This window comes from Salminus brasiliensis, chromosome 5 (assembly GCF_030463535.1).
Source record: "Salminus brasiliensis chromosome 5, fSalBra1.hap2, whole genome shotgun sequence".
Taxonomy (NCBI): Eukaryota; Metazoa; Chordata; class Actinopteri; order Characiformes; family Bryconidae; genus Salminus; species Salminus brasiliensis.
The window spans coordinates 22,722,134-22,735,676 of record NC_132882.1 but is presented as its reverse complement, the minus strand read 5'-3'; the positions used below and the strand labels follow the sequence as shown (position 1 = coordinate 22,735,676).

Sequence of the window (13,543 nt, the reverse complement as noted above, 5' to 3'; positions counted from 1 at the left end):
CCTCACTCATTTTCTCTGAATGCAGATTGTGTATCTGTGCTCTCAGCACTTTTCAGCTCTAGGGACATTAAGAATATTTGGTGAAGTTACTTTCTTAGTGATTTTCTTTAGGCTGTAGGCCCAGTAGGCCCAAGTGTTCCTGGTCATATTCAAGAAACTGTCCAAACTTTGAAAATCAGCGGGTCAATTGTAAATACATGACTTGTACAATGGGACATATAATAACATATAAAGTTTCTTTTAGAAACTTAAGAATTTATGCATTTTAGTAGTAAATAGGGGGGCATTTTCCACTCCTCTAGCCTTTTAATAAGGTAACTCTATGTAGTAATCGTCAAAGGTGCTAGCTAGGTAGCTAGCAAATCGCATAAGAGGCACTTTTCGCAGTGTACTATAAAATCTCAATTTTAAAATAAAAAGACCACAGAGAGTACCTGCATCTACCATTTTATTTAACACTTACTGTTGATTAAAATGTATTGCTTTTTTGTGTGTTTTAAATAATTTTATTAAAATTAACAAAAGTCTTTTTGTATAACAATCCAAGTATCAACCATTAAAGCATGGGCTTTAAGCTATACAAAATAACTGAAATATCTGAGCAGTCTTTTCTGCACTTAGCTAGTATGTTGTGGCACCGAAAAGAAATAAAAGCATGCGGTTTGTCCAATATAGTACGTTGTGTAGTAATTCTGTCTGATCTGTCCACTGAATTGGATATATGTAGAAAATGCATATATATGATACATGATTAGATATGATTTCGAGTCATTTCTGTACTTAAGGCATTTCTTCAGGGAGTTTTGCCTTTACCATGAAGGACATAGTAACAAAGCAGCACAGTCTGGCTCAAGTGTTTTTTATATGATCTGTTTTTGGAAGATGGCCCTTCCCTTTATCTAAATTTCTTGAAACTATCAACTCTTCTGCTAGGATTTGCATGTTTTTCTATGTGTAATAGGATGATGTTATTATATTCTGGGTCTAGTAAGGTTTTTCATATTCATGACTCCATGTTTCTATCGTCAGACCAGATGTTAAAAACAGCAGACGCCACACAAATGTCTGAACATGATGTTATGTGGGTATGTGGTACACATAATAGACTGGCAGATCAGGAGAATAGCTTTCTAGACACTATTCACAAAAAACCCACATAGAAAATAGTTTCACATTATAGACAACATTCTGTAAAAAGATTTATTTTACAAGAGACGTATTAGTGACAATCCTCTACAATGACTTAAAAGTAATCTGTGGTGAATACATGCAAGGCTTTGTTTGATGCCACTAGGAAGCTGCATAGGCAGGAAAAACTCTTTTTAGTGTTTTACAGAGTTTGCAGTCAGATACCGGATGGCATGGATGAACATACAGCGCTAGGAAAAACTGCTTTATGTGTAAACATAATTTTTGTGTAGATAGTCGTTGTCATACCCTTTATTACCTCTGCTAATAGATTACTGTCACACACATCAAATGCTTTTAGTCTTACAGTCTTAACATCACATATTGACAGAAAAGACATATGTGATATGTTACATGAATTAAATGCTGCAGCCAGCACACCTTCACATAGTAGTGCTAAAACCCAACATTCAGAAGAGTATTTAAGGCAGAAAATGAAGACAAAAGATGCGGCCCTGAGCAGGACACAAAGCAAAAGCAGTTCAAATGTACTTGCTTTCTTTTGGCTCAAATAAAGACAGAAATCAGAGTGCTGGACAATTCATATCATGCTAATCTCATGGAGACCTACACTTTCATATCCTCTTAGGGAGACACTTATAGATAGAGTAGACTTGATTGTTCAAAATCAAATAATTATTCAAAAAAACCTGTGTCGATTTAAGCTGAAAAATAATTACACTAATAAAACCTTAGCACAGCTAGAGACAAAAAACAAAACCATTATATTGATTACATTAGATCTGATTACAGTGTGTGATCAGTTACATGCTCAATGGGTTGGAACTGCAGTGTACCTTTGTATGAGGGCCATGTTAGCGGTCAATTGTGGAAAATATCTTAAATAGTCTGGCTCACCAAACCTGAGGAAATTCTACAACCACAGATATCAATACAAATGAGGCATAAAAGCAGTGTTTTTCAAGAGTACACAACACATAATACAGAAGACATTCAAGCCTTAAGGCAGTCGAACGAGGTCTGTTTGTTTTGGTTTGCATCACTATCTGCAGGGCACCTCTTACCTAACTATGAATCGGAACAGTGGTGTGCATGTGTGAGAGAGTGAGCTTAGACAGCCCACTCAGTAAAGCCATAGTAAAGGCATCAATGTCCATACTTGCAGTCCATACTTCAAACCTCACACCAAGCCCACGAAGAAAATTAGGACCTCAGTGCACACAATGTCTTGCACAAAGCATTAGAAAAGCTATTTGGGATTTCACTGGAGGCATCATGCAGTTCATACCCATGCAGAACATTTGAACATGTCATCTCTCATAACAGAGAGAGAGAGAGAGTGGGGGGGGGGGGGGGGTAATATGCACATTTTGTGAAAAAGAGAGAGAGAGAGACGTAATGTATCTAAAATTAGAAGCTAATGGTGTGTTGTGATGAGCAATAAAGTTGCATAATTTCTAATTCAAGTGGATCAAATTCCCACAAACACCTCTAACCACCAGTTACATTAACCTCATGTGAACTACACAGCACTTGGAGGAACAACATGAAGCCCAGCATCCAGGGTGGGTGTGGGACAGATCTGTGGGGTATTCCTATCCAGACTGTTTGCCCTTTTTTTGGCCTGTTCCTCTTTCTGGTTCCCAGTGCAGTTAGGATCCTGAGTCCTGTTGCTTTCCCATGGTGGAAGCAGAGGGACGGGTCATGTAGGAGCTCTCTCAGCTTCTTCTGAAATGTAATGAGAAGATGTCATTAGGTATGACAGAAATTGAAGTCCCATTAAAATCTATAAAAGTCCACTTAACTGGGTCAACTATCTCTGTATCATTCCCTCTTGTAGCTTACAGCTTTTATAAACAGCAGTAAAACACAATATGGTAAAATACAATAGTCAATAAATCATAATTCATCATTTATTATGCATTTACTATCAATAATAATATCAATGAAATTTCACAATTTTTACATCTTCCAAATTTAATCAAGTTATTTATGAACTAATTGGCAAACAACATAATGGGCAGCTTTGGGTTCAAAACCAGAACTGCCTTTCAGGAAGTCTTGAGATTTCACAAAGCTAACAAACCTGTGGGTGAGGGAGAGTCATCATCTCCTGCTGTGGAGAACTGGTCGGTCCCTAATGCAGCTATGGAGCTCCTGGGTCGAATGCACCGATCTCCAGAGAAACTTCTGCGTAACAGTGCCTGCCCAGGACCAAAACATTAAGCAAAGACTGAAATACTGACAGACAGAAGGTTGAAGAATAGCACACAGATTTGTGTATGTGACCCCTGCTTACACTGTTACACTCAAAGTTATTTTAGCCAACATGATAGTGAGACTGACCTTACGAGTTAAGGGACTACTAGGAGCTGAGGCACTGCTGTATAAACTCAGGCTGGAGTTTGACCTGCTCACTGCCAACCCCTTTGCGCTCCCTCTGCGACCAGATGCCTCGAATGACTCAGGCGACAGATACTTCTCCTTTATCTTTAGGTTGGTCCGACCTTTCACTTAGAGGGGTGCAATGGTATATTTATTATCTGGAAATGCACAAAGCTCATAGTTTGAAGGCAGAATAGTAAAATGCTTTATTTACCTCTGCAAGGGTCATTCTTGACCAGAAATTCGTCCAAGGCTGTCCATCCACCACCAACGCGTACCATGAGCGTGCTTCGTAGAATACGCACCATTCGCAACTGCTGAGAGTCTCCGAACTGCAGACAAAATCACCATGTCAGCGCATAGCAGTTTAAAGTCTGTAATATTTTGGGATTACAGCAGATATGACTTTACTCTTACCCTGTAACGGTTGGCGCTAATCTGCTCCACCTGAAACCTCTTCGGGCAGTTGCACTGGGAAACTTGCCGGCTTACCTAGAAAGTTGTTTAATATCTGTTAGAAACTGCATGACCTACAGCTCTTCCTACAGGATGAACACAACATGCGAACATGGAAACAAAACACTACCTCCTCATTGATTTGGTCTGCATCTATTGTTCTTCTGTAGGGATCTCGGCTTGGGTGAAGCGCACTCACAAACTCATAGTAGTCAATGAATCCGTCGCCATTTACATCAAAGATGTTTGCAACAGCTGTCATTTCCAAAGAATTGGTTGGGAATTCTACTCGTAAGCAAACATCAGGGAGAAACGTTAAACATACCATACAAGAAGTATTATCTAGATATTAATACACATAAATAGATAACTGATGTTAGAGTAATGCTCACTTGAAGCCAGAACACTGTCGATGAACTCCTTTTGCGTGATCCTACCATCATGATCTCGATCAATGCCTCGAAATACATCTAAAATCCGAGACTTTAGGTGACTTATCCACTGCATGTACCTCTTGCGCCAGAGGTTGAAGTCAAAGTTGGCAAACTCTTCCAACTGTGAATGAACACAAAACATACATATTATATAATCAAATCAGTATCAGAAAATAGTAAACATAAGCAGTGTATATACCTTCACCACCCTTCATAGGCAATTATAACACTTCCGCATTTATTAATTCAGAAATAATTGCGTTAAATGGTTTCTGGTTCAATTGTAATTAATCTGTGTTTGTCAGTAATGTGTATTTATTGTGTTGATGAAAATGAAGTGCCATGTTTGGGGTTTTGTTGTAGTGAGTGGTGCAGTGGACGTATTAAAAACTTACATACATTTGTAATCCCTAGTAGCTCTGAAATCAATACAACTGAAGGAGCAGAAAAAGTGTGAGAATGCCAGGGACTGTTCTTTTGATAAATTACTGATTTATTAACAAAACTGATCCAAACAACCTGACCACAAGAAGTTGGAATGCGGTTTCCAACGTCGTACTTGGATATTATCAACTGTGATTGAACTGTGGTTGGTGGATTTCTAGCAGATCTGACTCTGACATGGTCAGCCATCTCGGAAGCGTTAACCGCTGAGCCTGGTGCACTGGTAAACAGCATGCTGCGGCAGACGTGCAGATTCACACAAAGGTTTTGAACTTTTATGTGACACAATTTGGCCAAGACAGACAAGCCTTTCATCCATGTTGGAGAAACGTCCACACTTGTTAACTGCCTTGCTGTTGGCTGTGTTGAGTGCTCTGTTAAATGGTGCAGGAAGTTGGACAACACTACTATTCAGAGCCAGACGTGATGACCCAGTGACTGTGATAAAGTTCTATTGGACACATTTACAAAGTCTATCTTAAGAACAGAGCTGTACAATGCACAGTGTGACAAATTGTCACATTAGAAGATGTGCAAAAGTATCGTGTACTATACGTAGTGTTCATATCTCCAACCAAATAATTCGTTATGAAGATAAACCAGGCATTCTTTTTTTGTGTCTTTGGCCTGCAAGGAGTTGAGTTGTTAAAAACAGTAAGCATTTAGGTAAAACGCTACTTAATATTGCTGGTGTTTAAGGTAGTTGTGGTTCATTAAGTAAACAGAGTGGAATTCAATTGTTAGTAATGGTATGAAATAGAGTCTGGTGGCACTTGTAACATCTCTAGCATTAGTGATTTCTGCCCCAAACCCTTTATGTATAGCCCAATGTTAGGTCCACTATACACAAATAACTAACGCAAATTGTGCATAACAGCAGTCAGAAGCAGTCTCCAACTGTACACCAGCAAGAGTGTAGGATACAGTTGATATAACCCTGCTAAAACACAGGCACACTGAGAGTACTGACCTCTCTGAGTCTCTGTTGGTGCTCGTCCAATTTTTTCTGTCTGTTGTGAGCCAAGAGCCAGAGTTTCTGCCACTGGCTGACCAGTTGACAGAGCTGAGGGGTGTGCGGGTCCAGTCTCTCCAGTGGCAGTGGGATTGAGGTCTGGGGTTTCAGTTGGCCTCTCCTTTCTACACACAACACAGCCCCAGAATCAGACATAGTCATAGATTATGCAGAATCAGAATTTAAGAGTGAGCTTTTTGAATTTGCCAGACTGCACTTACTGCTAGGAGTCCTATGACTAGGAGACACCTGTCGCTTAGGAGTCAGCTTCTGTTTGCAGGATTTTGTTGCACTTTCAACCTCAGGCACTTTTCTCTTCAACTCGTCCATAAATACCTACAAAGTGGAGTGGTGCACTGCATTCAGTAATTGCATTCAATAATTGCTTTCATTTGCAGAAACAAACAGCATGAATTTGAATTGATGTTGAGTAAGTAAGTATGTACAGTACGTACAGTGTGCTGGATGATTAATTCTGCTGTCTCTTCTATGTCATCAGGCAGGCCTTCCTGCTCCCTGATGTTCAGAGACTCTTGAGCAGATGAGATCCAGTCCAGGAGTCGCTGTACCTCCTCCCTTTCAGTCTCCAGAGCAGAGAGCGCGGTCTGGATCCGCTCGGCTTGCTGCTGTGCCCAAGTCTGAACCTAAGGCACATAATATTTTATATACTCTGAAAACGTGTTTGTTTTTCGCTCTTTGACACAACGTCAATGTGGCAGTTGTTCTTTTCATTGTGTCAAGTTTATGATGAATTAACCAACAGAAAAGATCCAAAAATAAAATCTCTTCACCTTTATTTTCTTTAAAAGTTAAGAAGGTATTTTCTGTTCTAACTGTAATTGTTAAACACTATCTACAAAATCCTTTATATTTTGGGAACATTTTATGACAAATGTTCCAAAATGAATGGTCTAAAATTACTTGGAATATGAATGAATGTTAAAACAATCTTTTTTCCCCTATACCATCTTTTAAGCATTCTTAAAGGTAAAGGATTTTCTAATATCAGCAACAATATCTAGAATAGAAAGGATGATGGTGGAATGGACTGTTTGCATGTGCACGCACCTCCTCATAGCGAGTCTTTGTGACACTAATCCAGGACTTTATAGTGATAACAGAGTCAGGGTGGCAGGAGGACAGAATCTTTTCTCCTAGAGACTGTATGGATTCCAGCTGTGCCTGCTGTTCACTCAAGGAACTCATTGACTCCTGTTCAAATGAAGCATACATATATTAGTCTAAACAGTTCACACATGTAGTCCTGGAAAAAAAAAACTGAAGAAGCCACACCCCCATACCTGGTGCTGTGTGCGAAAGGCCAGCAGGGCCTCCTCGTCCTCAGGGAGTATCCCGTATTTCAGAACGCGCTCAACGTCTGCAAGACGATCGAGGAATGAGTGAACCATTCCATCAAACTCCTCTGCCTGAAGAGATTCAGATCAGTCAATTTAGACATAGAAGATCTAAAATATCTTACTGTTCAACCCTCTCATACTCATTAAGTACTAAATTAGGATGTATTTTTATCTTTCATATTTTGCTGCATATATTTATCTGCTCTTTGACCAGTCGCCCAACTGCCTTCTCAATAAACACATATTTCTGTTCTGAAACACAAGTACCTGCTGTAGTGCTGCCTCTAGTCTGGCCTGTTTGGACACAGAGAGTTTACACACAGCCTCCCAGCGGACCTCCAGCTCGTCCATCTGCTCCTGCAGCCAGTGGGCATCAGCAGTGCTGCCACGGGTCAGGTCCCTCACAGAGCGTTTTAGGGTGCGGATACAGCCGGCACGTTTCCCCAGTTCCTTCTGGAATACCTAGAACACAAACATAAAGAGTGTAAAAGTGGTGAGGTTTAAAACAGTGGCCAAAACCTCTGAAATATTGCTCGTAAACAATCAGAAGAAAATACCTTGTGCTTATCAATCAAATTATTTACTAGGTCCTTCTCGCCACCAACAGGAACATCTTCAGCAAGCTGTGGCTCCGCTCTGTATAGCCAGTCATTGAGTGCCTGCAGCGCATCAGTGAATCTGCCTGAGAACAGCAGTGCCTCCTCCAGCTTATGTTGCCTAAAGAAGCGAAAGCGTTATTCTACAGCACAAAATTGCATCAGTAAGATTTGCTGATGGAGATGATCACTGATTGGTAGTAATACTTACCGCTCCATAGACTTCCCACTGATGGTGTCCCATGAGTCTCTGAGTTCAGACACCATGTTCTCAAGATGCTGAGTGTCTGAAGGATTCTGAGCTTTTTCTAAAAGGGAGCGACCGCTCTTTTGGCAGGCCTCATACATGGGCCTCTTTGAGCGGAAGAGTTTCTGGAATTCCTGCAGACATGACAATACAAACCTTTACTCTGAATATTGTTTACCTACTGCATATTTGTATTAGTAACTTAAATTTAGATAAAAAAAAGCAGTGCTGGTCCATTTTTGCTGACGTACAAAAACCTTGCCATTTTCCACCTCTGACAGTCGTTCTTAACATTGTGTCAATCTTAAAGATGAATGGACCAATAGAAATGCTCCAGAAATGACGTTTGGACCTTTGCGTGTTACCTTTTGCTCTGTGAGCTGCTGTTTGATCTCCTCATGCGACACAGCGATTTCTTTATGTGTGTCCAGCGTTTGCTCCACCTCACTCATCCAGTCTATCAGCAGGTGCCAAGATTCACTGAACTGCATGGGATATTACAACAAACTCATTTCAGGCTTTAAGATACCTGCTCCTAATTCATAGGTACTTTAAACAGATTTCACATCGACAGTGTACGACCTCGTTCATATTAAGCCACGCCACTGTAAAGTTAACCCACCATTTTAACTTGTCTCTTTACGTCGTCCAAGGCCTTGCCCCTCTCCAAGGTATGCTGATAGAGCTTCCTGTAGCGATCTTGCACGGTAATCACCAGGTTCTGCACCACATCGCAGTCTTCTTTTCTGCTGTGCTCCGAGAGCTGAGAGGCAGCACCTTCTACACATGTCTTCTTTTCGCCATAAGAATGGACCTCACTCACCAGCACCTGCCGTGGCAGAAAGGAAAAAGTTTAGGATAGGAAATATTTGCAATGATCAAAAACACAGAAGTATGCTGAATAAAGAAAGCATGCAGACACACAGACACAGACTTACCCTGTGTTCCTGAAGCTGGTTGCTGATGGTGTCTAAGATAAAGCTGGGACCAGGCAGGGCACTGATGGTTTCATCACATTTTGCCATTTTGGTCAGCAGATCTTGGACATTACTGTTAAACTCCTTAGCCAGACCAAGTCCTTCTGTCAACTTAGCCTAGTGATTAGGAGCATGTGTGTAAAGAGAAGTGAGTACATGTCTATAGCACACAATCATTTGTAACGTTTGTGTGTCTCTGTCTTGCCCTTGTGTTTCCCCTTCCTGGCCTCTGTGTTTGTTGCACATGTTCCCACCTGTGCCTCCTTTGTAGCCCTGCCCTCTCGTTATTTTCCCCAGGTGTTTCGTGCTTGCCTCTGTGTATATATAATCCTTGGTTCTTGGTTGGTTGTTGTGTGTGAGTACATGCATTTTATGTGTCTAAGCCTTCATGTTTGGACTGTCTTGCTATCCTTGCATGTTGTTCCGATGCTTGTTTTGCTTATCTTCTACTTTTGTTTTGTATCTTTCTTTTAATAAACCATTAATTTGCATGCGTGTCTGCATCATCCCTGTCGGCGTCCGAAACACGACATAATTAACATATCAGCCCTTAATTAATATAGCTAGCATTTTTTTCATTTATAATAACTTGCTATAAGGACACTTATTTATCTCAAAGGGAAGTGAAGTATTATAGAAACAATATATTTAGCATTATAAACTACTGACACTCACAGAGAACCACATAAGGAACACCTGCACACCTCCTCATTCATGCAATTATCCCATCAGCCAATCATATGCCAGCAGTGCAATGTATAAAAACATGCAGATACGAGCCAGCAGCTTCAGGTAATGTTCAAATCAATCATCATAATACCCTGTACAGTGGCCCAAAGTGCTTGCCATTTGTATATTACTACTCTAATGATTCCCTCTCTTTGTAGAAAAACATTTTCCAGGACTTCAGTATATGGTAACATACAATACTGGTCATAGACTAAAAGTCTCCTCACCTTGCGGTCCTGCATTTTTGCATAGACAGCGCTCCACTTCTGCTCCAGAATGCACAAGCTGTGTTCAGTGCTGGAGCCACGGGCCACGTTGCTGCCCTCTAGCATCCTGTGAACAGCATTGCGCACACTGGTATATGCATGCTGCTTGGAATCCATCTCATTACACAGCTCCTGCAACACCAGATACAGAGAAGAACAGCTTTTATTAACCATTCGTTTCATAAATATTTAAGATTATTAAGTTCAGACCAACATACTGTGTATTTATTTATAGACACACACACACACACACACACACACACACACACACACACATATATATATATATATATATATATATATATATATATATATATATATATGTAGTAATTACAGAGTTGAGTCCAAAAGTATGTAGAATTTATTTTAACTGCCTGTAGCATTACCAGATGAGCACTAAGCCTTTCACTGGAGGAATCGGGCATTCCCCACACAGTCTTACTGGAGGACAACCTCAGGTCTGTGTGCTCCAGCCACTGCAGCAGATCTTGGATCTCCATGGTTACGTCCTGAACCTATGGGAGAATAATCAACATTGGATTTAAAACATGATCCATTGAAGAACCCTGTGCAACAAGTCACAAGTCACTCTTCTGATGTTTGCATCTATGGGCAAAAATCACTCTAAACAAAGATACACTTTAATGAAAAAAAGTGAAAAAATAAAGAAACAAATAATTTTAAACAAGTATTGGGACACCTGCTCATTGATCATTTCTTCAGAAATCAAGGTTAAAAAAAGTTTATCATTAAAACAAACTGATCTTTATCAATCTAAATCTCACAAACACTTCAAAACAACCATTGTGACTGTGCTACTGTATATATATATATATATATATATATATATATATATATATATATATATATATATATATACACTGTATATTCTGTAGTGGTGTATGAAATACAGTCAGCCTTTTTAATGTGTTCTGTCACTAAATTGGAATCAAGCCCTGCTTCAGTTATCACTATAAGAGTGTGCAACGTGGGAGGTCTGTTGGTGCTTGCAACCACCTGACTGAGGTTATTCTCCAGCTCCAGCTGCCTGCGCTCTGTCTCACAGCGGACAAACTCCCAGTGCTCGTTCAGCTGCTCCAGACAAGGCTGGAGCCCGTGAGGACTGTCTCCTCCCCCCGTCTCCAGCAGCTCCCTGCCAGCCTGGTTCAGAGACTCCACAGTGTGGACGTGGGACATCACGTCATTACGCAGCACCTGCACACAAACACACACGAGCAAGTCAGGGAGCATTCAGCTAGTCTTCTCCCTGTAAATACTGTAATACTGTGGTAACAACATATATTTCAAATTAGCTCATCAGCTTCACTAATAATGCAGGTCTGTCAGTCTGTTTATGTACCTTGTGCTTGGCCAGCTCTATTTCACAGGTCTGCAGGTCAATGCTGATTGGCCTAGACACCTCTAACAGTTCAGCAGTATGGGAGAGCCAGGCATGTAGCTCATCAAGATTGTTCTGGAACTGTCCAAGGCCCAGCAATGCACACTCCAGCTGGTGCTGCTCAAAACACATATGTACATTAATGACACCATGGAGAAACATTTAATTTAGTACGGACAAGAATCTACCCAACCCATGCTCTTAAAAATAAAGGAGGCAATGTTTGCTAATATGTGTGTGTGTGGGGAGGGGGGCCTTCAAAAGGTCTTGATATTAATGTTTACCAATTTAAATATCTTTACACTCACATCTTTAGGGAAGCATCTTTATTTTTAAAAGTGGGACCATTACACCACTCAAAATGATAAATCTGTTTCTAATTTCATCTAATTTAAATGAATCTAATTTAATTTAAAATGCCAATTATTAGCCAGTAGAATATGACACTTTCATTAGACGAAATTAAATGTTCATGCATACAATTTTAGTGCTTTTTCATGTTTTCAAAACATATAATTAGAACCAGACAGTGCACTGTCGTAACTGGTCATCAAGAGTACCATGGTGCTGAATAGGCAAAGAGAGATTAAAAGAATTAATTTGGCTACAGCTTTTAGAAGGCTACTCTCTGTGACTCTCTGTCTCTGGTGAAACTAAAAGTCACTCCTGTTGCTGTGACCGGGTCATACCTGTCTGTTGACAGTTTCTGACTCCAGGCTGTCCCAGCGCTGCCGGAAGTCACACAGCGGTGAGACTGATCCCGGCCGCTCAGAGCCAGGAGAGAGGTGACACACAAAGCGATGATTCAGACTCTCAATTTCAATCTTCTTCTGGTAGAGCTCCCGCTTGAACCCCTAAGGGAACAGAGAAAACAATGAGTATTAAGAAGTTAAAAGAACCAACCAGGGATTTTGAAGGTTTCTTTTGTATACTGGTTCCAGGGCATCGAGTCTGACCTTCAGGTCACACAGCTGCTCTCTGACTGATCCCAGGTCAGAACCCACTAAAAACTCTTCAGTGGACTTCAACTCTGCAGACTTGAGCCACTCAAACAGTGCCTGCAAAAAGGATGGTCAAACATGTCAGTGATCTCCAACTACATTCAAGAATGGTAAATAACATCCAACAAAAACTAGCTTACTAATTAAATGCACAATTATGCTTTTTCTATAAATGCTTAATTAATTAATGCTTAATTTGATATGGTACCTGGATCTGCTCATGAATATGTTTAGAAATAGACAATCTCTGTACGCTTATGTCTTAGTAAATATGAGGATGATTTTATATGTTGACATAAAAGCTAAGCTGCCTATATACAAGACATTATGTCAAAATCACATTCTGAGATCCCTTCTAATGCAAATATAACAAAGCAGTGGAGTACTGCTCTTGGCGGACATGTTCTACACTAAAAGATGCAAGAGATAAAAACTACCTGCCGAGCTTGTCTGAATCATGCATAGTGCATTCTAGGACTGGACAGAATTTTAAAAACACTGAGGTATTCATTAGTATTCTCTATTTACTATGCAGACTATTTGCTTTTTTTTAAGACATAGCTTCTGCAGCTTTAAATTTTGTCTATAGATAGCCTTTAGATTCATATACATACGGAGCTAATATACATTATTACTGTTAGAACAAATCCTCGTATCACCAATGATGAAGTAGGAGCTTCATCATTGGTGATAGCTACAGGAGAAGCTAATTTTAACACAATGAAGTAAACAGCAGTAGATACAAGGGGTTTATGCACAACACCACAAGCATGACAAACTGCAACAGGATGATGATATCAATGATTATCTGGAGTTTGTGCAGTGTGTAGAGAATATATATAATAGTTGAATAAATCTGTTCTTTTCTGGCCACTCTAATTTCAGAAAAAAATGAATACTTTTTTGGATCATACAGCACTTTTGGATCATGAGTGCCTGGGAAATGCTGTTCCAGTCAATGCTAGTGCACTAAGACCTGGGCTTATTTTTAACCTCCTCAGACCCTGACTTTTGCTTGGTGTGCATTTTTAATTTCTCTTATTTAAGATTAGTAGGACCTAACAAGTATAAAAACTAAACTTAGTCTTTG

At 40.1% G+C, this 13,543-nt stretch overlaps 1 protein-coding gene across 1 annotated transcript in view; it reads right to left on the bottom strand.

Moving 5' to 3' along the window:
* Nucleotides 1–1,130: 1,130 nt before the first annotated feature.
* LOC140555853 (plectin-like) overlaps nucleotides 1,131–13,543 on the bottom strand; it is a 97,899-nt gene continuing 85,486 nt past the window's right edge. The window contains exons 52-75 of the mRNA XM_072679172.1: nucleotides 12,409–12,510; nucleotides 12,142–12,306; nucleotides 11,414–11,569; nucleotides 11,071–11,268; nucleotides 10,440–10,568; nucleotides 10,015–10,185; nucleotides 9,020–9,175; nucleotides 8,704–8,910; nucleotides 8,447–8,566; nucleotides 8,046–8,215; nucleotides 7,796–7,955; nucleotides 7,506–7,700; nucleotides 7,182–7,307; nucleotides 6,949–7,092; nucleotides 6,336–6,524; nucleotides 6,102–6,216; nucleotides 5,839–6,005; nucleotides 4,383–4,545; nucleotides 4,121–4,275; nucleotides 3,952–4,026; nucleotides 3,749–3,866; nucleotides 3,496–3,662; nucleotides 3,236–3,353; nucleotides 1,131–2,877 (exon numbers count right to left, since the gene is read on the bottom strand). Of these exons, the coding sequence (XP_072535273.1) occupies nucleotides 2,852–2,877; nucleotides 3,236–3,353; nucleotides 3,496–3,662; nucleotides 3,749–3,866; nucleotides 3,952–4,026; nucleotides 4,121–4,275; nucleotides 4,383–4,545; nucleotides 5,839–6,005; nucleotides 6,102–6,216; nucleotides 6,336–6,524; nucleotides 6,949–7,092; nucleotides 7,182–7,307; nucleotides 7,506–7,700; nucleotides 7,796–7,955; nucleotides 8,046–8,215; nucleotides 8,447–8,566; nucleotides 8,704–8,910; nucleotides 9,020–9,175; nucleotides 10,015–10,185; nucleotides 10,440–10,568; nucleotides 11,071–11,268; nucleotides 11,414–11,569; nucleotides 12,142–12,306; nucleotides 12,409–12,510 (3,492 nt within the window). The 3' untranslated portion in view covers nucleotides 1,131–2,851. The remainder of the gene's footprint in view (nucleotides 2,878–3,235; nucleotides 3,354–3,495; nucleotides 3,663–3,748; nucleotides 3,867–3,951; nucleotides 4,027–4,120; nucleotides 4,276–4,382; nucleotides 4,546–5,838; nucleotides 6,006–6,101; nucleotides 6,217–6,335; nucleotides 6,525–6,948; nucleotides 7,093–7,181; nucleotides 7,308–7,505; nucleotides 7,701–7,795; nucleotides 7,956–8,045; nucleotides 8,216–8,446; nucleotides 8,567–8,703; nucleotides 8,911–9,019; nucleotides 9,176–10,014; nucleotides 10,186–10,439; nucleotides 10,569–11,070; nucleotides 11,269–11,413; nucleotides 11,570–12,141; nucleotides 12,307–12,408; nucleotides 12,511–13,543) is intronic.